Source organism: Chiloscyllium plagiosum, unplaced genomic scaffold (genome assembly GCF_037043375.1).
Source record: "Chiloscyllium plagiosum isolate Xiang-an unplaced genomic scaffold, Cpla_swu_hap1 HiC_scaffold_16, whole genome shotgun sequence".
In the NCBI taxonomy this organism is placed as follows: Eukaryota; Metazoa; Chordata; class Chondrichthyes; order Orectolobiformes; family Hemiscylliidae; genus Chiloscyllium; species Chiloscyllium plagiosum.
In genome coordinates, this window is record NW_028270154.1 from 77684273 (window position 1) to 77706121 (window position 21849).

The window sequence follows — 21849 nt, forward strand, 5'->3', positions numbered from 1 at the left end:
TACTTTTTTGGAGCTTTTCTCCACTCACCTTGCATATTTTTAAAAAATAATGTTATCATAGTCTGAAGAACCATTTCTGCTGAATAATTCCACCTATCCTTATCATGCAGTTAATAACAGTGACAGCACTTTGAAAAAGATGTGTGCATGTTGCTGCAGAGAATTAAGCACATATTCAGTGTAAGGGATTGCTGAGACATTAAAGGTAGTGTCTTTTAGCCAGGAGGTTACACAGAAGCCTCAGTTGCCTTTTTAAGAGAGTGTGAAAGTTCCAGTGGTCCTTATTTAAATAAATGTACCATTTTCTCACTGTCCTTTCCAATATTTATCCAGAACTGGTGTTGTGAAAAACAGAACATCCAGTCATAATCTCATTGCAGGATGACATTTCTTTTGGATAACATCATAGTGTAGTTAGCTGCCATACTTCCCCTTAGCACAAGTTGGATTTCAAAAGTGCTCGTTGTATGCTTTACATCTGAAATGTAATCTTCTTATATGGGTGAAATGAAAAAGTTCAAATTTAATGCCCATAGCCTTCTGCAGGTGATGTGATGGTGGACATTTTTCCTGCAAATCTTTGTGCACCATTTGTAAATCCCACTAACGTTTTAGGCAGGGTTTTGACCTACGATTGATGCAGTCAAAAGAGTGTGACTTGCACGATTAGCCTCCCCCTTCTCCATTTGCTGAACGTTTTAAATTGGTTTAACTTATAGGTGACATCAAAAGTGAAGTCTGGAGGAAAATGTCCACCATAGAGTGATTGCTGAGAAGCATTCAGTGAAAGCTCAGCTTTGAGGAATTAAAAGAGACCTGACAGTTGGTACTTTTAATCTCAGGTGGGCGAGTGAAATTTGGACCATTCCAAATCCGACGATGGAGAAGGCAATCTCCACATCCAATTCCCTGGGGAAAGATGGCTGCCGTTGCTAAGGAAGTGGGATCGCGCTGCACTTCCGGTCGCCTCCTATTGGTGGATGTCCTACTGGGGGGCGGGCCGAAGGCACGGGTGATTGACAGGAGCTCCTGGCTGCTGCTTCCACAGGAGCCGGCACTGGCTGCACGGTCTGTTGGAGAATGATGCCGGGTAAGGCAGCTGCAGTAACATCTCCCCTCAAAACCCGGAGCTGCCTTACATTGTGGCCAAAGTGTATTTCAGGCAGTGCGAATGATCGCGCGCGGCTTACTCTCCTTCATTTCGTTTTTAAAAATACGTCTGTCTTTTTATATATTACAGGGTTTGGAGGCAATGCAAACGACATGCAGTGGTGTTTCTCTCAGGTTAAAGGAACTGTTGACGAGGATGTGTCAGAAGGTAAATCTTATTTCCCCCCACCCCTTCACTGCTGCTTCACAGAATAAATATAATTTGTACTGTAACGCAGTCACAACTTCACCGGCACTGCTGGTTGAAACAGGAGAGCGGTTTGTGTGAGCTGATTTCCTCTGTGCCATGTAGAGCTGTAACCTTTTTTGAATGGCAGCTTTTGCATCCAAATTAAAAATTCCTCTTTCTTTCCCTGCACCCGATAAAATAATGAAAGACTATCTGAGCATTTGCATTCAAATTTTTACAATCGCAGCACTGATGAGTAATTGCTGCTGCTGCTGCGACTAATTGCTTGTTTACAAGTGTCATTGGTTGCAGAAAAACAAAAGTGTTTAATGCTTTAAAAAATAAAAGGAACTGAACATGTGTTTAACTGTCAGCACCAGACTTCCTTGACAGGATCCCTCGAATCTGTGTGGTGATAGGTTGTAAAAGCAAACAAGGTATTTGGTTTAGCCAGCTACTGGTTATGTTTGGAAATTGGTGAGTGTGTAACAATGTTGACTGAACTCCACAATGTGTGGCAGTAAACTGTTGACCTTAATTGTTAACTTGGAGGATGGTGTGTGATTTTTTGCTTTAAGTATTTACGTACACTTTGTGGATTCTTGCTGTGAACCTGGGGTAGCCGTACATAGATGTTGCCTGCAGTTAATCTGTCCATTATTGCACCTACTTTAAGATGAGAGCAGTAATTTATTTTTGTACTATGGTAGGTAAATGTGCTATAGTGACTGCATCATGGGACAAGAAATTATTTCCCAAGTTATTTGCGGACTTCAGCCTGGTGTTTGTGGTGCTGTTAGTATCTGATAAATTGCGCAAATACCTCTATATTGCCAGCTATAATTGTGCACTTATTAGGAATAGGCTTGACAGGCTGTATATGGTTTAGTTGTGCTTCTATTTATTATCTCATTAATCTTACTGTCTTTGAACATTTCCTAAAGTCAGATCCAAAAATGGTTCCTGATCTTGCTGATGTCAGGCTGTCGACCCAAGAAATCTTACCAGAGATGATCATTTAAAAGGTTGCCTGTGGGTGCACTGCCAGTTCAGGATACCTGACAGGACAGGCACCCACTTAACCTGATGGGAGCATCTTGGTGTGCTGTCTTGTTGACTGACTGCCTCATGAGAGTTATGTTCTGATGTGGCAGACAAGTGTATGAGGGGACCTAGGAAGATGTGGAATTATTAAAATTGGTTTTGGCCACAGCTGAGAGGTCATCATTGATGGCCTTTGGCTGCAGCTGTAACGCTGTGGCAGACGCAATTCTGGGTTGTGAAAATAAATAATTATTTGTTCACTAACACTGGCCTGCACTGAAATGTAGAGACTCTCTTGCCTTATTGTTCATAGTGTTGGTGCATTTATTGCTGTTGCGAACCTGGTGGTTCCCCATTCTAGCCCCAAGTTGACACGAATCAGCTAACCACCATGACAAGAATGTGTGGGCCTGCAGATTCATCAATGACCTTTCAGATTTCCCTTCTCATCCTGTACCTGCAAGCCCATTGGGCCAGTGGGTGCTTGTTCTACTACGTGTCCTTAGTTGGCAGTACACCAATAGACCACCTCTGAACTGACCATCTCTGGTAAGATTTGTTTGAGTGGACAGTCTGACATCACCAGTAAGGCTGGGACCCATTTTTGGGCCTGACATCGGAACACTAGTAAGCTAAGAGATAGAAGCACAGCTAAACCATAAAGCCCATCGAGTCTATTCCTAATAAATGCACACTTGTGACTGCCAATATAGTTGTACAATGTTTGTTCAATTTCATTGCACCATTACTGGAGCAAAATGTCCAAAGCAGCTGACTGGACAGTATGCATTGATGAAAGAAGCACAGTTAAAGAGCTGAATTTTAAAGAGTTATCCGAAGAGAGAAGGATTAGGGAAGAGAGTGAGTGCTCCAAAGTTGTGGCAAAGCCATTGCGACTAATAGTGGAAAGGGAAGGATACAAATGAGGAATGTATTTGGAAAAGGAAGGGTGCATTTGATATGTAGTACTGGAAGAAATTGTAGAGGTAGGGGCAAATGGCTGAGGCTATGGATTGATTTATTGAGGAGGAGAAGGATTTTGATTTCTGTGACTGAGTGATGGAGGAACAGAGGAGGATAGGCATGCCAGCATCAATAGTACATGGAGCTGTATATGGTATGGATATTGTGATGATCCAAAAATTGCATTTCATTCACAGTGGAATTTGGGAGGCCCAAGAGAAGACTGTCACAATGTGCCAAGAACACAGGGGTTATCCACCTGGGGGGGCGACATAGGTATGTAGGCAGACAGCATTGTGGAACTTGGCAATCTTTGTGGTTGCCAAGATATGTTTTCAAGCTGAGCTTGGGGGACCAAACATGACTGAGGTGGTATGTAGTGAGCAATGACAGCAAGTTAGAATTTTGCAAAATGAAAATTTAGTTCCTCATTTCCTCTGATATGCTAACACAGCTGAACATCTTTTAGGAATGAAACGGCTGATTTTTAAAAATATGCTGAGTCTTTTCCACAAGATTTAAAAGATATTGTGGAAACTTGTAGACCTTAGAGAAGGCAGTTGAGAAGTTTGTGGAATCAAAGGTTGACCGAAATCCATTAAGTTCAAAATTTTCTTGCAACAAGAATTGCCTTGCATTTATAGAGCAATTTTCATGGTTTCAGAACGTTTCGAAGCACAGAAAAAGTGATATCCAAGTTTAGCACAGCAAGGTTCCACAAACAGTAACATGACAATGAAAGAAGCACAGTTAAAGAGCTGAATTTTAAAGAGTTATCCGAAGAGAGAAGGATTAGGGAAGAGAGTGTGGAAGAGAATCTGGTGTAGTGAAGTAGGTTGAAGGGTAAACACTGACCTTGCACCTAAGGTAGCTTCCCTATTGTTCTCCAAATTATGCTATGGGATCTTTTTATGTTGACCCGAACTGTCAGCTAGGATCTTGGTTTAGTGTCTCTCATCCAACAATGCAATGCTTCCTCTGAACTATAATGTATGGAAATAACATTATTTTAAAGCAAATCAGAGTTGACTGCTTGATGCTGTTGTTTTGTAGCCGCTGGTAGTGATTTATTTGGAGCAGCCCGGAAGGAACAGAATGCATGCTGGAATTTCAGAAGCCTTTTGGGCTCACAGAAGACCAGATTTTCTTTCTTCCAATCATTAATTCAGTCAAAACAAATCTGAAGTTGAAGTGCACATTAGCAAAAAAGGAGACAGGCTGGTTGGGACAGCTAGTTTTTTGCCATTCCAGCACTGTCTTTGTACAGTGCTTGTCTCAGCAACTGACAAAGCCATCAATTCCTGGAGAAATGTCAGGAATGAAATCAGAGTACCAACAACTGCAAGTTTGACACTGCTTTTATGGTAAAAACAATGACTGCAGATGCTGGAAACCAGATTCTGGATCAATGGTGCTGGAAGAGCACAGCAGTTCAGGCAGCATCCGAGGAGCTTCAGCAAAATCGACATTTCGGGCAAAAGCCCTTCATATGTGTGAGTTAGCTCAAAATCATTGTTATTTTCAAACCAAAATGAATTAAACTTAGGTTTGGCTCTGAGTTGTATACTGTATACTTAATATTCTACCCTGATGTGCACCCAAAAAAGGCAGAATTGTAATTTTCAAAAAAAGCATGCCTAACCACTTCACATACATTCATCCAATAGGATGCGATGTTTGCCAGATTTGTACCTTTTGAGTTAGAAATATAGAAGCGTAGAAAATAGAAACAGGCGTAAGCCTTTGCCCCTTTGGAGCCTGCGTTGTCATTCAATACGTTCATGGTCGATCACGCAGCTCAGTTGCCTGAACAGTACCTGCTCTGGTTTTCTCCACTTGCCCTTTGATCCCTTTAGCCCTAAGACCTATATCTGATGCTGCCTTGAAAACATTCAATGTTCTGGCCTCATCTGCTTTGTGGCAGAGGCTGTCTGATCTCTGGGTGAATTAATTTCTCCTTGTCCCCATCATAAGTCACCTACCCTGCATCCTTAGACTGTGAACCCTGGTTCTGGATTCCATGCTCATTCAGTGTTTCCTATCTAGTCCTCTGAGAATTTTATAAGTTCACCACCTCCCTCCACCCCATTCCCACAAAGTTTCCTCAACTCCTGTGAACATAGTCCTAACCAAACCAGTCCTGCCATCCCAGGAACCTTTGTTGCCTTCCCTCCATAGCCAAAACATCCTTGCTCAAGATCCACATGATACTCTAGTTCTACCAGAGAGACATATTTAAAAGAAAGTTATTGAAGTAATGGCCTGTCTTCACTTGTTAAAGTGATTGACTCCTCTCCTGGTGACAGAGCAGCAGATATTATCAAGATGTGACTTCAGTGTCAGGGTGGGTTACAGTCTAGTTTCTGAGTGGGCTGTCTGGAAAACTTTGACATAGGATATAAAAAGGTTGAATTTTTTTTCGTTTATTGTGTTATCATAAAGTAATCAGTTTTTATCATTTGTGCAATAAACTCCAGAATAGAAGCCATGTTGTAATATCCAATTTTGCTATAAAGATTGGAAATGGTTGAAAGATTCAGCAGGCTTTAGCATTCCAGGTGAGTGACGTTTCACCAGAACCTATTGCTCCCATTGCTTTTTAAATGCATCTTATCTAGCAAATGCAATTTGTAACTATAGCACTGAGGTGGAGGTGCCAGTGTTGGACTGGAGTGGACAAGGTTAAAAATCTCAAACTTGTAGGACTATAACCTGGTGTTATTTGGAAGTACAAGCTTTTGGAAAGCTGCTCCTACGTCAGGTAGCAAGCTTGTACTTTCAAATAAACCTGTTGGACTATAACCTGGTGTTGTGATTTTTAACTTTAACTATAGCACCAAAGAGAATATCAGTTGTCAAAATTGTATCAAAAACAGAATTCAGAAAGACTTGATTTGTTTGCAGCCTGTATGCAGTACCTAACTCGTATATTGCCTTGTCTCTAAATTTCTCATGTATGATGATTTGCATTTCAAACGTATTTAAACTTTGGCTAAAAAATAGCACTTCTAATGACTGTGGTGAGCTTACACTATCTTAGGTGGAGAAGGTCAGTGTAATGGGAAGGAATCAATGCTGTGAGAATGCAGGGGAAGGAATTGGAAGCGTGGAAAGAGGTGAAATATGTTTGTCTATGCATGTGGTGTAGTGTACACCTAAAATAAAATGCTTGATACACTTTACAAGTAAAATTATTGATAGATACCAAGGAAACATAGTTGCTTTTAAAACATTTTTTATCTCTCTCTGTCTCTCTTTCTCTGTCTGAGTAATGGTATGCACTGAATTTTAGATAAAACAAACTGAAAAAATGAACGAGTACTGCAAATTGAGTGTTGGACTGTCACCCCACCATGTTATAAGTGGGAATGCATAATATGAGGTTCTGTGCGTTGTACTTCAATGTTCTAGGATGACTCATACACAGGCTATTAAAACATTGAGTTGCGTAGGCTAGAATATGTTATTGAGCAGTTTTACTCACAATACAGATAGTATAATTTTCTCCTGAACACTTGTTTAACTGATCTGCTAAAGCTCCACATGAGAAGCATAACCACTTAAAATATTCCTTGAAAGGAAGCTTTCCAACTATAAAACCAAATTAAGCTTGGTGTCTTACTTTTAATAAAGCTGTATTGCTTAGTTGGATTCCTAGATTCCTTCCACTGTTATGCATTAGCTGTATGGACCCTAATCTTGGAATGCTTCTCTATTCCTCTGATATCCTCTCCTATTACAAAGCTGCTTAAAACTTATAACTAAGATTTTGGTCGTCGAGCAGAACATCCCCTCTTTTGATTCCTTGTTTGCTTTGGAATGTTTTATTATATTAAAGGAAGGAGTAGTGCTCTGAAAGCTAGTGCTTCCAAATAAACCTGTTGAACTATAACCTGGTGTTGTATGCTTTTTAACTTTGTCCACCCCAGTTCAACACCAGCACCTCCCAAGTTATTTTAAAATGGTTAGATAAATTTTATTGTTAGGTGATATTTAATGAAGGTGATAGAGGCCTCACCTACTTGTGGTGGGGCTGGTGAGAGCATCACTGCCTCTTCTTATGGAGATTATGTTGGCAATGGCAGACCGTCTCCAGGATTAAAGGCCTGGAGATGGAAATACCTTGCCTCTTGAGAGCTGTTGGTTAGTCAATTGCCAGCAACTGTGTATTGGTCAGCAGTGCCAGCAGAGGTAGTGGTAGTTGCTGGCAATGCATCCACATGAGGTTCAGGATTGTCGAGTGCCCCAGGCCAGAGATGGGTGATTAGTGGGGTGGGATTTGTTGTGTGGGGCTCAAAGAAGTAAGTCAGCAACAAAGACAGGGTCACTTCTCAGTGGGCCATTACCCTTCCCAACAGCAGGTCCCTTGATATAGCACAGAATACTTTTGAATGAGGGAACCCCTCTTTTCTCCACCAGCCCCCATCCCCAAACATGCTTGCAAGTTGACTCCTGACAAAAATGTTCATCCTACAACACTATGCATGATCTTGTTTAAGTTCCAGCATGTTGCTAGGTCCACAGGCCATTTGTCCCAGTAATTGGCTGATTGAATGAAATGCATGTTTCTTCAGTAGTTCACAAAAGGCGGAGTACACACTCTTTTCAACCAGCTATGTGGTCTGCAAAACCCAAAGCAAAACATCTATTGTTAGATATGATTCAGTGATTGGGCAACACTTGCTAAACAAATCTGAGGAAGCTAATAGCCAAATTGACAACCACTTTGAAATGGACACTTGAGTTGTAACATTGCTCATTTATTCTAACTAGAAGCAACAAAGGGACCTGTTCTCTGCAAGCAAAAAGAACTGAATTACCATGCCATTGCCATGGAGACAATCAGAGTTGACCTACCAACCAATCAGTCCTATTCTTACCTGCAGCATTTTATTTAATGCCTTGTAGCAATCTGAATTCAGTCCATCCTCCAGTTGCCCTTTATCCACAGCCTGAGTTACTTCATTAAAGAACGCCAATAAATTCATTAAATTTGATTTCCTTTGCACAAAACCATGTTGACCTTGCCTAATTCCCTTTAACTTATCAAAGTACCCTGCTGTAATGTGGTTAATAATAGCTTTACAATCTTCTCTATCAAAGACGTTAAGCTAACTGGCCTGTAATTTCCTTTTTCTGTCTTCCTTTTTTGAATAAAGGAGTTCCATTTGCTATGTTCCAACCTAATGGGACCTTCCCAAATTAAAAAAAAGTTGAATTAAAATTAAAACTAATGCATCAATTATCTCCCAAGCCACTTCTTTTAAGACCCTAAGGTGAATCCATCTGGAAGCAGGCACTTGTCACAGCTTACAGTGAATGCAATTTTGTTCAATTCCTCCCTCCCTTCCTTCCATTTTCTGATTACATGCTTTTGTAGGGATGTTAAATATATCCTGTAAGTGAAAATTGATGGAAAATGCCTGTTCAATTCTCTTTATTTTTATTAATGATTCTTCAGACTCATTTTCTATAGGATCAATTAATCATTTTGTTAACCCTGTTACTGTTTAAAATATCTGGAGAAACCCTCTCTGTTTTCATATTTCTGGTTAGCTTTCTCTCGTACACAATTTTTCCCTCATTAATTTTTTTTGGTCACACTGCTTTTTTAAATATTCTGTACAGTCTACTGATCAGCCATCTGTCCTTGCATAATTATAAGTCTTTTTTTAGATAATAGTGGTATGAAACTATCTATCTAGTTAACCACAGATCATTAATCCCAACCCTAACTCTGAGAATTTTTTAACTTTTTGGAACATATTTATCCTGTATATTCTGAAATTTCCTGTCTGCCACTGTATCTTCATTGGCTTACCCTTTCACCTAATTCACTTTAGCCAGTTCTGCTTTCATGCTCTAACAAGTGACCTTATTTAATTCTTTTTGAAAAGTTTCTTGAACCCAATCTTCCCTCAGTCAAACGGAGTACAACTGTTTGAAATTTAACGTTCTTGTATTCGTTCTGCAATCACGTCAGTAACGTGTCTTTTTTTCATTTTTTGTACGAAATGCTTCCGTTTGCACTCTGCTGTTGGCCCTTCACTTGCTGTATGCAACACTTTTGGGATTGAATTGGCTTTTCTGTTTACTTCATTTATGCAGTAAAATGGTACTACTTTAAAAAGTTAGCCTGTTTCTTTAATCAACCTGTTCAGAGATGTGATTACGTACTTCTGGGGCAGGTGGAACTTGAACATGGGCCTCCCAGTCCAGGAGTAGGGTCTGTGCCTCAGCACCAGAAGAGGGTCTACTTTGCTGCTCTGGTTCTCATGTGATTCAACTGAATCATCCTGAAAGTCAGTTCCTATATGCTTATCTCTGGCCTCTCTGGCTTGGTGGAGTATTGCCCTGCTTAGTTTCTTTGCTGTTTATTCTGGTCCATTTAAGGGTCCTTGCACTCACCATCCTCTGGCAGAGGTTGTCCCTGGCTCTTGCATCTTCTCCTCTGTAAACAACCCTATCCCACTTTGGCAACTTTTTATTTATTCACTTGTGGAAATGGATGATGCTGATTGGACCGGCATTTATTGCCTGTCCATAGATTTCCTCAAAGTCAGAAGCCTCACAACACCAGGTTCAACAGGTTTATTTGAAATGATGAGTCTTTGGAGCATTGCTCCTTCATCAGGTGAAGTTACTTGCTTTCTTGCATCTCTGCAGAAGCATTATGTCTGTGACAATATGCACAATCTTCTTGGAGATCCTGTCCACTTTGAGCCAGCCGTTTGTTGTGTCAATACTAGCCATGATGTGGAGATGCTGGTGTTGGACTGGGGTGGACAAAGTTGGAAGTCACATGATACCAGGTTCAACAGGTTTATTTGAAATCACAAGCTTTCAGAGCACTGCTTCTTTGTCAGGTGAAAGTGAGGACTGCAGATGCTGGAGATCAGAGCTGAAAATGTGTTGCTGGAAAAGCGCAACAGGTCAGGCAGCATCCAAGGAGCAGGAGAATCGACGTTTCAGGCATGAGCCCTTCTTCAGGAATGAGGAAAGTGTGCCAAGTCGGCTAAGATAAAAGGTAGGAAGGAGGGACTTGGGGGAGGGGCGTTGGAAATGCGATAGTTGAAAGGAGGTTAAGGTGAAGGTGATAGGCCGGAGTGGGGGTAGGGGGCGGAGTGGTTAGGAAGAAGATTGCAGGTTAGGAAGGTGGTGCTGAGTTCGAGGGTTGGGACTAAGACAAGGTGGGAGGAGGGGAAATGAGGAAACTGGAGAAGTCTGAGTTCATCCCTTGTGGTTGGAGGGTTCCGAGGCGGAAGATGAGGCGCTCTTCCTCCAGCCGTCATGTTGCTATGGCCAGACCATCACAGCTACTTAGATTTTCTGGAAAAGATGATGGTGAACTGCTGTCTTGAACTGCTGCAGCCCGTGGTCTTGTAGGTAAGAGAAAGTGAGGAGAGCAGATGCTTGAGATCAGAGTCAAGAGTGGGGTGCTGGAAAATCACAGCAGGTCAGGCAGCATCCTGAATGGCTTCCTGATGAAGGGCTTATGCCCGAAACATAAATTCTCCTGCTTCTCGGATGCTGTCTGACCCGCTGTGCTTTTCCAGCACCCCACTCTTGACTCTGATGTCCACATCAGCACTCTTCACTTTCTCCAAGTTGATTTCAACCCTAGTATGAAGCCTCTTCCAAGGATGCCTACCTTGAAGTTCTCTTCCTCTCTCTACAAGGACCTCAGTGAGTCTGTCTCTCACTGAAATCCTCAAGTCTGGTAGGTAGTCCTCCAATGCCATTGGGAAAGAATTCCAGGATTTTGACCCAATGACACTGAAGGAATGGCAACATATTTCCAATTTAGGATGGTGAGAACTTGGAGGGGAACTTGCAGATGGTGGTGTTTCAATATGCTTGCTGCCCTTGACCTTCTAGATGGAGATGGAAATGGAAGTGGGTTTGAAAGTTGTTGTCCAAGATATCTTGGGGAATTTCTGCAGTACATCTTGTCGATAATACACTACTGAGCTTTGGTGGTGGAGTGACTGAATGGCAGCACATCCATAAACAATCAAGCAAGCTGCTTTGTCCTGCGATGATGCAGGGTGCAACACACCATTATGTTATAGGATACTGTCTGGTGTAAACTATTTGCTACCGTCTGCCATGCTTTGTATTTCTCCTCCAGCTGTGGTTTCCTTACAGGTGTCATCAGCGAGGTTTAAAGGGGTATTTCTTGTTACCCTGCAACCACCCTTATATGTGCTCAAGCTCTTCGAAACTGAGTTGACAATTCTAGGATGTAGAATTGATGACAACTGTCTGGTTAGCTAGCACAAACCTGCATTATCTGGCTGTTGTGGTCACTGATGATTTGTAGATTAAGCAACTGGAATCCTTTTCAATTGATGAAGACTGCTAGTTGATGAGAGGGTGTTTTGACTGGTACATTAATGCAATTGATTCAGAACCCACAAGAAACAGGTATTGGCCACAATTCCTCAAACCCTGGTAGCCTTACTCCCCATTTCAATGGGGAAAGAGATGACTGGGTTCTGTTATACAGCAAGAAATAACTGCAACTAAAAACATATTCTATGTCCACATTTTTAGTGAGAGTTTTATTTATGTTAACCACATTCAAAAACGTAGAAACATAGAAAATAGGAGCAGGAGTAGGCTAATTGATACTTTGAACCTTCACTGCCATTCAGTACGATTGTGGAGGAGCTGGTGTTGGACTGGGATGAACAAAATCAAAAATCACACAACACTAGGTTATAGTCCAACAGGTTTATTTGAAATCACTAGCTTTTGGAGCAATGCACCGAAAGCTTGTGATTTCAAATAAACATATTGGATTATAACCTGGTGTTGTGTGATTTTTGACTTTACTCAATATGATTCTGGATGATCATCTAACTCTGTCCTTTTTCCACATACATTTCAATCATTTTAGCTTAAGGACTGTATTTAACTACTTAAATATTCACTGTTTTGGTCTCAATTGCTGTCAGAGACTTCCACAGGCTTGTGAGTTTCTCTTTAAATTTCTCTCTCAAAGTTTCTCTTGCCTCAGTGATTTCTAGCTCTGGATATTGATACAACTAACCCATAATGAATATTTCTATCACCTGTTCTCCAATTGCATTAAGTTTTGGATATTCCCTCAGAACAGATTAGATGATAATGGGCTCCTGTGAAGAGAGGTGTCATTGACCTCCCTTTTGAACTTGTGTTACCATTTGTGAAATGCCACAGAGGCCCCACTGCCATAGAAAGTAAGTGTAACTGTTGTCTTTGGGGTTACTGGGATGAAATTGCACTCAGTTTGTGCAGCAGGAGGTCCTTGTCCAGCTGTTGCCATTGGTGTTAGACAGTAGCTCAGTGCCTTTGGAGCTGGCTGCTACAAATACTCCTGCTGCTGTCTGAGGAGCCTTTGGTGGTTTCTGAGCTGCAGGAACACAGGAAGCATAACAAGATTGATCATGGTTTTTTTTTCCTTTTGGGAGATCTTGAGAACAACAAATGAAAGTATAGAGTCCTTTTTTAAATAGTTAAAAATCACACAACACCAGGTTATAGTCCAACAGGTTTAATTGGAAGCACTAGCTTTCGGAGCGCTGCTAGTGTAACTGAATTATACATTTTTCAATCACACTATAAATTTTTGCTATAAATTCTGTGCCTTATAATTGTGTCCTCCACAACCACCTATTGAAGGAGCAGCGCTCCGAAAGCTAGTGTGCTCCCAATTAAACCTGTTGGACTACAATCTGGTGTTGTGATTTTTAATTTTGTACACCCCAGTCCAACACCGGCATCTCCAAATCATGACTTTTTAAATAGGTACTTTATCCAGCCATGGTATTCTATGGAGGTCTAGGTTATGCCCTTCCAAAGGCACAGTACGGTGGCTCAGTGGTTAGCAGTGCTACCTCACAGGGCCAGGGACCCAGTTTCAATCCCTGCCTTGGACGACTGTGCAAACTCCACACAGACATTCTCCTCATGTCTGAGTGGGTTTCCTCCGGGTGCTCTGGTTTCCTCCCACAGTCCAAAGATGTGCAGCTTGGCTGAATTGGCCATGCTAAATTGCCCATTGTGTTAGATGCATTGGTCAGGATTAAATGTCAGGAAATGGGTCTGGGTGGGTTACTCTTTGGAGGGTCGGTGTGGACTTGTTGGGCCAAATGGCCTGTTTCCACACTGTAGGGACTCTAATCTGTAGAGAATCTAATCTAAGAAAAGTCAAGTCCCAAACCAGCATACACTCCATGTGACTCTGCATTTCTTGAGAGGATAGCTCCTTGACATCACCAGAAGCATTGACTACCTCCGGATTATGTTTAGGCTAATGGCATCCCTTTCATGTACACTGGTCATTCTGACTTCTTGGAATTTGGCTCAGAAAAGTGTCAGTATGGCCCTAGCATTAAACAATTTCCAGTAGTTGTCTTCAAACCCAACCATACCCTGTCAGGCCTTTCCTAGAATTTTATATTTTGTGGGAGAGTATATGGCAGCTGCAATATCTTACCTTGCAGCCCTTGTGATGGTCTGGAAACCTGAACAACACAGTTAAGCATCACCAATGTTCTGAAATAAATTATTTACATTTATTTAATTCAGCAGCCCCTTTTATAATCAAGGATAACATAAATTTTTCCTTCAGATTGCTTGTTGCATCTGAATGTTAGCTGTTAGCTTTTTGTAATTTAATTACAAATCTCTTTAAACGCAAATATTTTCCTGTCTCTTGTAATTCAAAAAAAAAGTTTTTTATTTTCTCCAGTAGTTAATTTCCTACATTGTTAATTTTGTTGTATTTCTACCATTGTCTTTCCCACTCACTCAACCTGTTTATATCCATCTGCAGTGTCATTGCTTCCACCTCACCACTTACTTTTCACATAAGCTTGTAGCTCCAGGAAAATTGAATACATTATACCATGTTCCACCACCCCCCCCCAAAAAAAACCTGTTAATATAGGTTGACAAATAGCTGAGACCGAAGTCTCGATCCATACGGTAGCCTGCTGGTTGAAGGCTGTCAACCTTAAATTATCCAGTTCAGTTTTTTTATTTTCAGTCTGGTTACCTTCTCAGGATCAGCCCTTTACATCCTGAGCTTAACTCAATGTCAGCTAATCCATTTGGGCGCTAACTGTTTTATACAACATTTCCAATCCCTAGCTCTTTTTGGTTATTAAATTCATTATACATTGTTTCAAATAAGCCAAAGTAGGTTTACTACAACCCCATCTCCCCCAAACTCTTTGACTTTATAAATGGTTGACAACTTGAATGGGTTCTGCTTGAGGATGAAATATTCAGGTACAGTTTGTGGTTTTACAGGAACCTTGGTGGATCTTTAATTTCTTGCATGCCCTTTGCAGAGAATGTCTGCTGACATCAGTGTCACTGTTGAAGGCTTGTTTCCCTTTGAGGATTTTTATTTCCTTACATTGTATAAGAGAAAATGGTTGTGTTTCTGACATAACAAGATAGACTCCCGTGTAATTCTTCTATTCTCACATGCTGTAAGATAACATCAGGATTAAAGGTGACTTTTTTTTTGAAGCTGCTTCTTTGCAACAGCTAACTTGATTTGTATTAAGAGTTTATTCTTAGCATCTGGTAATTGTGGCGTCAAGGATATTAGATGATCAGATTTTTGAAGATTTGTCCTTATTTGGAATATGATTGAATAATTTCTCCAAATCTGTGAAATTAGTACAATGATCTCATCTCACCATTGTGGAGAGTAGTCAGACATCCAAAGTGATTTGACTTCAGTATTTCATATCTTTGCTTGGATTCAACAGGCATTCTTCTTGAGATCTGTGAAGGTCTTCCTTTTGTCGAGTTGAGTTATATTGATCATTGGTACTTGGGTGCTGAGCTGGTTGAGATTCATCAACTAGTATGGAATATTGTAATGAGAACAAAGTGTGCTTTTCTGCTCAGAAGTGAAAAGTGTTGATTTTTAAATAATGCATATTTATTTCATATTGTGTAAGTCTCTACATTTTAAGAGTACTCATGGTTCTCCTTTGATTTTCAGTGGCATTTGATCTATGCCACTTAATACCCTATCAGAAGGTCGTGGTTTTATTCTCCTCAAACAAGGGATTTTTGCAGATAATGCAGTAACACTTGTCTTGGTGTCGTTTGAAACTAGTTGGATGCCTTTAACCTGTATGATTGTGTCATATCTGGTTCAGATCAGTAACTTTTACCCCTAAAAAGGTTGGTTCACATCTTCCAAAAGTGGCAACTCTGTATATAATATGTTCTAATTAAAGTATATTTTCTTCCAAAGGCATTTGCATAAGATGTTAACCATTTTGTGAAAATAATTATTCTTCATTCAGTTGTTGGGAGAATTTTTTTTTGACTTTTGCATGATCGTGGAAATATTCCATCATCCTTCAAAAGTCACATTGGCATGATAAAGCGGAACATTGTTTTTATTTGTGTGTTTTTTTTAAGACCACATTTGGAGCCGTAACTTGTATCATCAAAGGATTTAAAGACAATTTTTATTAGTCTAATGTTTTTTGTATTTTTCTACTTTAGAAGATTGTTGAAATCTGATGAGCTTCTTAAATTAAGTTGACTTTAAATTCCCATTATTCTTTTTTGCTGATCTCAGAATTCAGTTTCTATTGCTCTCTGTTAGCTTTTGTGAAACCATCTTTGGTTGTAAACATTTTTGAAAGAAATGTATCAAACATTATGACCACAATTCTGTCACTAATTAGTTTTGATTGCAATTCACTGTGATCATAAAGTTCTGGCAATCTCCAAAGATCATTAATCAAGGTGTCAATTTCTACAGGAAGATATTTCCTTTCATTCAATCTTGCTGTCCCTTACATGATTATTATAAGCATTTGACAAATAATTACTATCGTCATGGTTCCTGTCTCTTCTCTTTTGTTCTGTTGTTTTAAAACACCGTATGCTACCGGACCTATTTAATAATGAAATGTGTACATTTGTTCTTCTCTGGGTACCTTTGTACTTCCATGCTTTATCTCTTCCTTATAGTACAGTTCAATACCGTGTCTGAAGCATTTGTGATTTTAAAAAGCTTGGAGTTTAATATCGTTCTCCATTGTAATTATATTTAACTGCTGTTGTTTCTCTTATTGAAAGAATTTATTTCATAGTTTTTGCAAAAATTTTAATTTTTTTTACTGTTCAGTATTTGAAATTGTTCAATCATTTCAACTGTATTAAATGTTAGCTTCACTATTTTTGAGTTTTTCAATTATTTTCTTTTACCACTGGATAATATATTCCAAGATGGCGGCAGAGTAGCAGCGCAGCATCCAAGCTCCTGAACTCGATCACTTATGTCCGCTTTTCTTTAGTTTGTTTTTCTTCTTTCTTTTTGCTTTTTCTTTTCTCCCCCTTGTTTCGTTTCAAGTCTTTTGCTTCGGTGGGGCATTGGTGACAGGCTTTGTCTGAGCATTTTACAGCGCCCGGTGATTGGAGGCTGCGAGTGAGCCTTATTTGAGTATTTTCCAGGATCCAGCAATTGGAGGCTGTGACTGAGCTTTGCCTGAGTGTATTCTAGCACCCAGTTGTGGCACTGGTAGTTATAGATTTGTGGCAGCAGGAGGAGATTGGAGACAGTAGCGTCAGTGGCAGTAAGCACTCTGCTCCTCCCAAGACTCTGGGCTGTGGCTTGGCCTGCATGGAGATAAGACTTTAATGTCTGGATCCTTCTTATTCCTGTAGGATGCTTCTTATTCCTTTGTTTCCTTTATTTCTGCTGTTTTTCTGTTCTGGTTTTGTAATAGAGTATATAACCAAGTTAGCACTGGTTATGTTGGTGGAGGCAAGATGGCACTGAAGAGCGGCGACTTTCATTCAGTGGCGCAGCAAAGGGGACTTGTGCCTGCCCACCAGGCCCATGGCCCATGACAGAGAATTTAACAAGAAGGAATGTAATTTTCTTTATCTCTTCATTTTTCTGCCTTTATATTCAATGTTTTGGTTTCATTTCTTGTGTTTTGAGATGGCGTCGGAAAATGGTGACACTATACATCACTTTTCACTGTAATTTGTAACAAGGTACGTGTGATGATAAGTAAAATCAATCAATAATGAGGATAAATTACTAACAATAAGCTTTCAGTTTGATTTTTAACTCGTAGCCTATGTTCTTGTACAGAAATTTTCTTTAGCTCCTGTTAATTCAAGTTATAGAAATACTAAATGTTTCAGAATTATTCCCATCCCATTTGTGCTGGAGAAAAAAGATTTCAAGCATTAAAAAAATCATTCGCACTCAATAGTAGAGAATGCTACTATTGCAGTTTTGTCTCCCATTTCCTTGGAAATGAGGGATTTGAAACGAAACTGCCTTTCAGCACTTCTGGAACACACCAGTTTAGGGATCAGGTAGGTAAAAACAATGACTGCAGATGCTGGAAACCAGATTCTGGAGTAGAGTGGTGCTTGAAAAGCACAGCAGTTCAGGCAGCATCCGAGGAGCAGTAAAATCGATGTTTCGGGCAAAAGTCCTTCATCTGGAATACAGGCAGAGTGCCTGAAGGGTGGAGAGATAAAATGTGGCGAGAGAAATTTTTTCTCTTCAGTTTAGAGATCAGACAAGGATTAGCGTTAACTTTATCTGTTGAAGTGTCTCAGGATTGGAGTGTTCAAGTGTGCATTGACTGAAGAGGAATTGTGCTATTGCCAGTCCTCTAAGATTGTCCTGATTTCTTCAGGAAATAAAGATTCTTCTCTTCAGGGACAGCTCAGAGAAGAGGTTGGGAATGGGAGAGTGGAAATAATAGAGTTTTAATATATTTCTTTGAACAATTGTTTTTGTGATCAACAAATATTGGTAATGGGTAAGAATGTTTCACTTTTAAAGATCGCTCAGAAGGATAAGAAGCAGTCATTTTGTTTTCCATTTAGTATGAGAAAATTTGGGGTTGGATATATCTGGTATCCAGTATTGGGAATGTGGGGGTGGGGCAGATGAAAATGGAATGTCAACCTAGAGTTGACAACTATACATAGTTCCCAAAAATTTACAAACTTTTTTTCTATGAAAAAGTTACGTTACATTGCATTGTAGCAAAGTATATACCATCTCTATGATTTCACTGGATCTGGCATTAATTCAGTTTTATGTGAGACATATTTCTGAAAATCTCAGCAACAGATGTGCTTTTCTTAATTATTTATGTTTGATTATTGATATTTGTTTGAAATGTCACCATGAAACAGCATATGTTGTTCAAAATTACAAAGAAACTATTTATATATCCTTTGAAATTCAAATTGCAGTCACAACCTATTAAACCACTGCAATGCATTTATTTGTATGAATTTTTCTTTTCAATCAATTGAATAGTCAATTAGTTGATTTTGAAGTGTATATCAACTCAGATGGTGGGCCTGAACAGCAGCTTTACTTAAAAAAAAAATCAGTTGCAAGCTGCTTGTTAACTACTTATCCAAAAAATGGCTGTAGAAAGAACCTGGCTAGTTTTCAAAATAACTCTGGCTTTGACAACCAAGATATTAAAATGAACCTCCACGGCGCTACTCAAAGAAGAGTGGTGTTTTGGTGACCCTGGCCCATAGTTTGCTCTTAATCAATATTGCTTAAATGCATCAACCCATCATCAGCTCGGTGCTGAATGGGAGACCTTGATGTGTGCAAATGAGTACTTTTTGCTGACGTTGGAACTGTATTGCCCTTTAATGCGTAAGGGCAACTTGGTGATTGTGATGTACTTTGAAAGACATCATAAATTGTTTTTTTCTTTTAACTCATCAAACTCTGAATGAGTTTCTCTATCAAAGCAACAACTTGCATTTATACAACCAGTATTGATACTGTCCCATTATGTGCTTCTTATAAAACAAAATAAGACACTGAACCCTAAGGAGATGTTATTTCAGGTGGCCCAAAAAGGCAGCTTTTAAGGAATGTCTTTAAGGAGGAAAGCAAGGTTGAGAGGAATATAGAGAGTCTGAGCCTTGGGACTGAGGCAATGGAAGACACAATCACCAATTTTGAAGCATTTAACATTGGGGTAGTCAGAATTAGAGTGACACTGAGATCTGGGAGTGTTGTCAGAACTTGAGGAAATAGGATGCGATGAAGCCATGAAAAGATTTTGAAAACGCAAATGTTGATTTTAAAATCAAGATATTATTTGATGGAGAGTCATGGCAGATCAGTGGACGGGGGTCTTAGTGCAAGTTAAGACATGAATGACAGAGTTCTGGTGGACATGGAGTTCACTGAATACAGAATGTGGAGACCAGCCAGATATGCCTTAAAATGGACAAGTTTGAAGGTAATGAATAAGATTTCAGTAGTGATTGAGCTGAGACCAGTAAAGTCTAGCAAGTAGAATTAGGTAATTTTAGTGATGCCATAAACATGAGGTTGAAAACTTGTCTGTCTTGTGTATTGCTCTGGCTAAAGTCATTTTTAAGTTTCTCCTCGTTACTTTCTCTGTTGTATTTAAACTTTTAGGAATTTGGTCATACTGTATGAGTTGACCTGAGATGGAACTTGTGGAAATTTTGAACTAATACATTGACCTAATGGCAGTATACAATTCAAGTAAAGATTGTGTATGATGTGGAAATAAACCTCCGTGTGATGGTCTTCTGATTGTGTTTTCTTTTGTGTCTGGGAAATGCCGTTGATGAAAGCTCTGATCTGCTGCAGTGTATATGTAGTGCAGGAGCAGCGAGCAGAATTTTTATGTTTTGTAATCCACTATCGCAGTGGATGGTCTTTGGACGTGGGTCAGGCACCTGTTTGCCAGCCTCACAGAACAAGTTGAGTTGGATCGAAGTGAAGGAAGTCACGAGCAACAGGAGAATGATCCCTTAAGCTTGGACTGAGTGCCTGAAGACGTTCAAAAACTTTGAAGGCAGGAAAGGTGAGTAGCACTTCATTTTTAGATGTCAACTCCTACACTCTTGACTTCCCCAACATTCTCCACAGCACTCATCAGATTAACGTACTGTGCAGCCCATATTCCTACATGTGACGCGTGACTTCCAGTTCCAAACCGCAGACATCCATAGCAGTAGAGAAAAAGACTAGAGGGAATGCTGCCTGTAGTTCCACTTGTTAATCTTTGTCCAGGCACCCTCTCACATCTCTAGCTTGTCATCTCATGATCCTCGCTCATCCTCATCTTAGTGCCTTCTTAAACCTATTCATTATAGTCGCCCGCAAGAAATATTGCCGTCACATCCTCTCCATGTATTTCACTTCTTGTATTCATAACTTTCTGCTCTCTTCCTTTCCAGAAAAGAGCAGGATGTTCCTGGAAGAGACAGAGAAGCAGAGCTGACCCCCTCCTGATGGTCACCTTAAACACTGTTGGAAGATGAGGAGGCCTTGCAGGTCAGCAGGACTGCATCTACTGTGATGGAGGAATAGGGTTGTCACAGATACCTGGTACCAGTATTGTATATCACACAACTATGTGGCGCACAACACTATTGTTGAATTTATATTACTACTAACTGTGTTGTGGACACCTGCACAATGCTGACTTATCTTTTCCCTATGCAATTTCTAATTCATGTCTCTCATCTCTCATAGGTCCTTCAAGGATGATGCTGGAACAGAGAGAGGCTAAGGAATCCACTTAGGGGAACAAACACACAGCATGAGCACTATCATAGGACTCCTGGTTAGCCTGTACCAGTGCAGATACATACAGTGGTGGGGGCTCCATTCGCAATAATTGGATTCTCACATGGTGAGCCATATGTCATACAGGGCAGAACAGGTTTTAGAGACCGGTACAACACTGGAAAATCCCTGGGTGACGCAGGATCCTTCACGCATTGTTTAAGTGGATGTAGACACTTGTGTTCCTCAGAGGCCATGTATGAAGAGGGCAGTTTAAGAGCAGCAACAGACATTGTGAGGTTTTGTCAGTACTTCTTAAGCAATGTATGCTCTTGGGTAGTGATTGAGCAGTCTGTTAATAACATAAGTGCCATGATGTATTGGGGAGTTGCACTAATGCCTACTGTAGCAGCATAAACCCTGACTGGTGACAAAGACTCAGGAGGTAGGCAAGTGGAAGACGTTTATTCAAGCATAAAATCAGTTAATACAGGGAGAGGGCCAAAGGATATTCCCCAAATCTGGTCTTGACGTACAAACTCAATTATTCACTTAATGTTTAGCTCAGACCGGAAAGGAGATCAATGACACACTCTGATTTTACAGTAAAAAGCGGTATTCTTATGCATTAAAAATTACAATTATCACATACAATGTGATCACTAGGTCCTTCCCTTTACTTTGTGTACCCAATCTGATGCGACACCTAATCAATGATGGCCATTCCTGTGGACAGCCCCAAGTTCCCATGATTTTATGGTGTTTAACAGACACTATAATCTCTAGGCCTTGGGATCTTCCTATGCAACCTATTCATTCACCTTCCAAAGTTACTAGTTATTCTCCTTCAGGTCTGTCTCTGGCTGACTTACCTCTAGGACAGTTTGAATTCTGTTTTTTATTGTATTCTATGTGCTGC

The 21849-nt window shown here is 40.2% G+C and overlaps 1 protein-coding gene across 2 annotated transcripts in view; it reads left to right on the forward strand.

Moving 5' to 3' along the window:
• The first annotated feature begins 1041 nt into the window (after positions 1-1041).
• Positions 1042-21849, forward strand: part of LOC122556787 (serine/threonine-protein phosphatase 2A 55 kDa regulatory subunit B beta isoform) — a 571983-nt gene continuing 551175 nt past the window's right edge. The window contains exons 1-2 of one of the 2 annotated variants that reach the window (XM_043703958.2): positions 1042-1090; positions 1241-1318. In XM_043703958.2, coding sequence (XP_043559893.1) covers positions 1081-1090; positions 1241-1318 — 88 coding nt within the window. In that variant the 5' untranslated portion in view covers positions 1042-1080. Of the gene's footprint in view, positions 1091-1240; positions 1319-15176; positions 15308-21849 lie in introns of those variants that run through there. The other variant, XM_087995470.1, reaches the window with a different exon arrangement.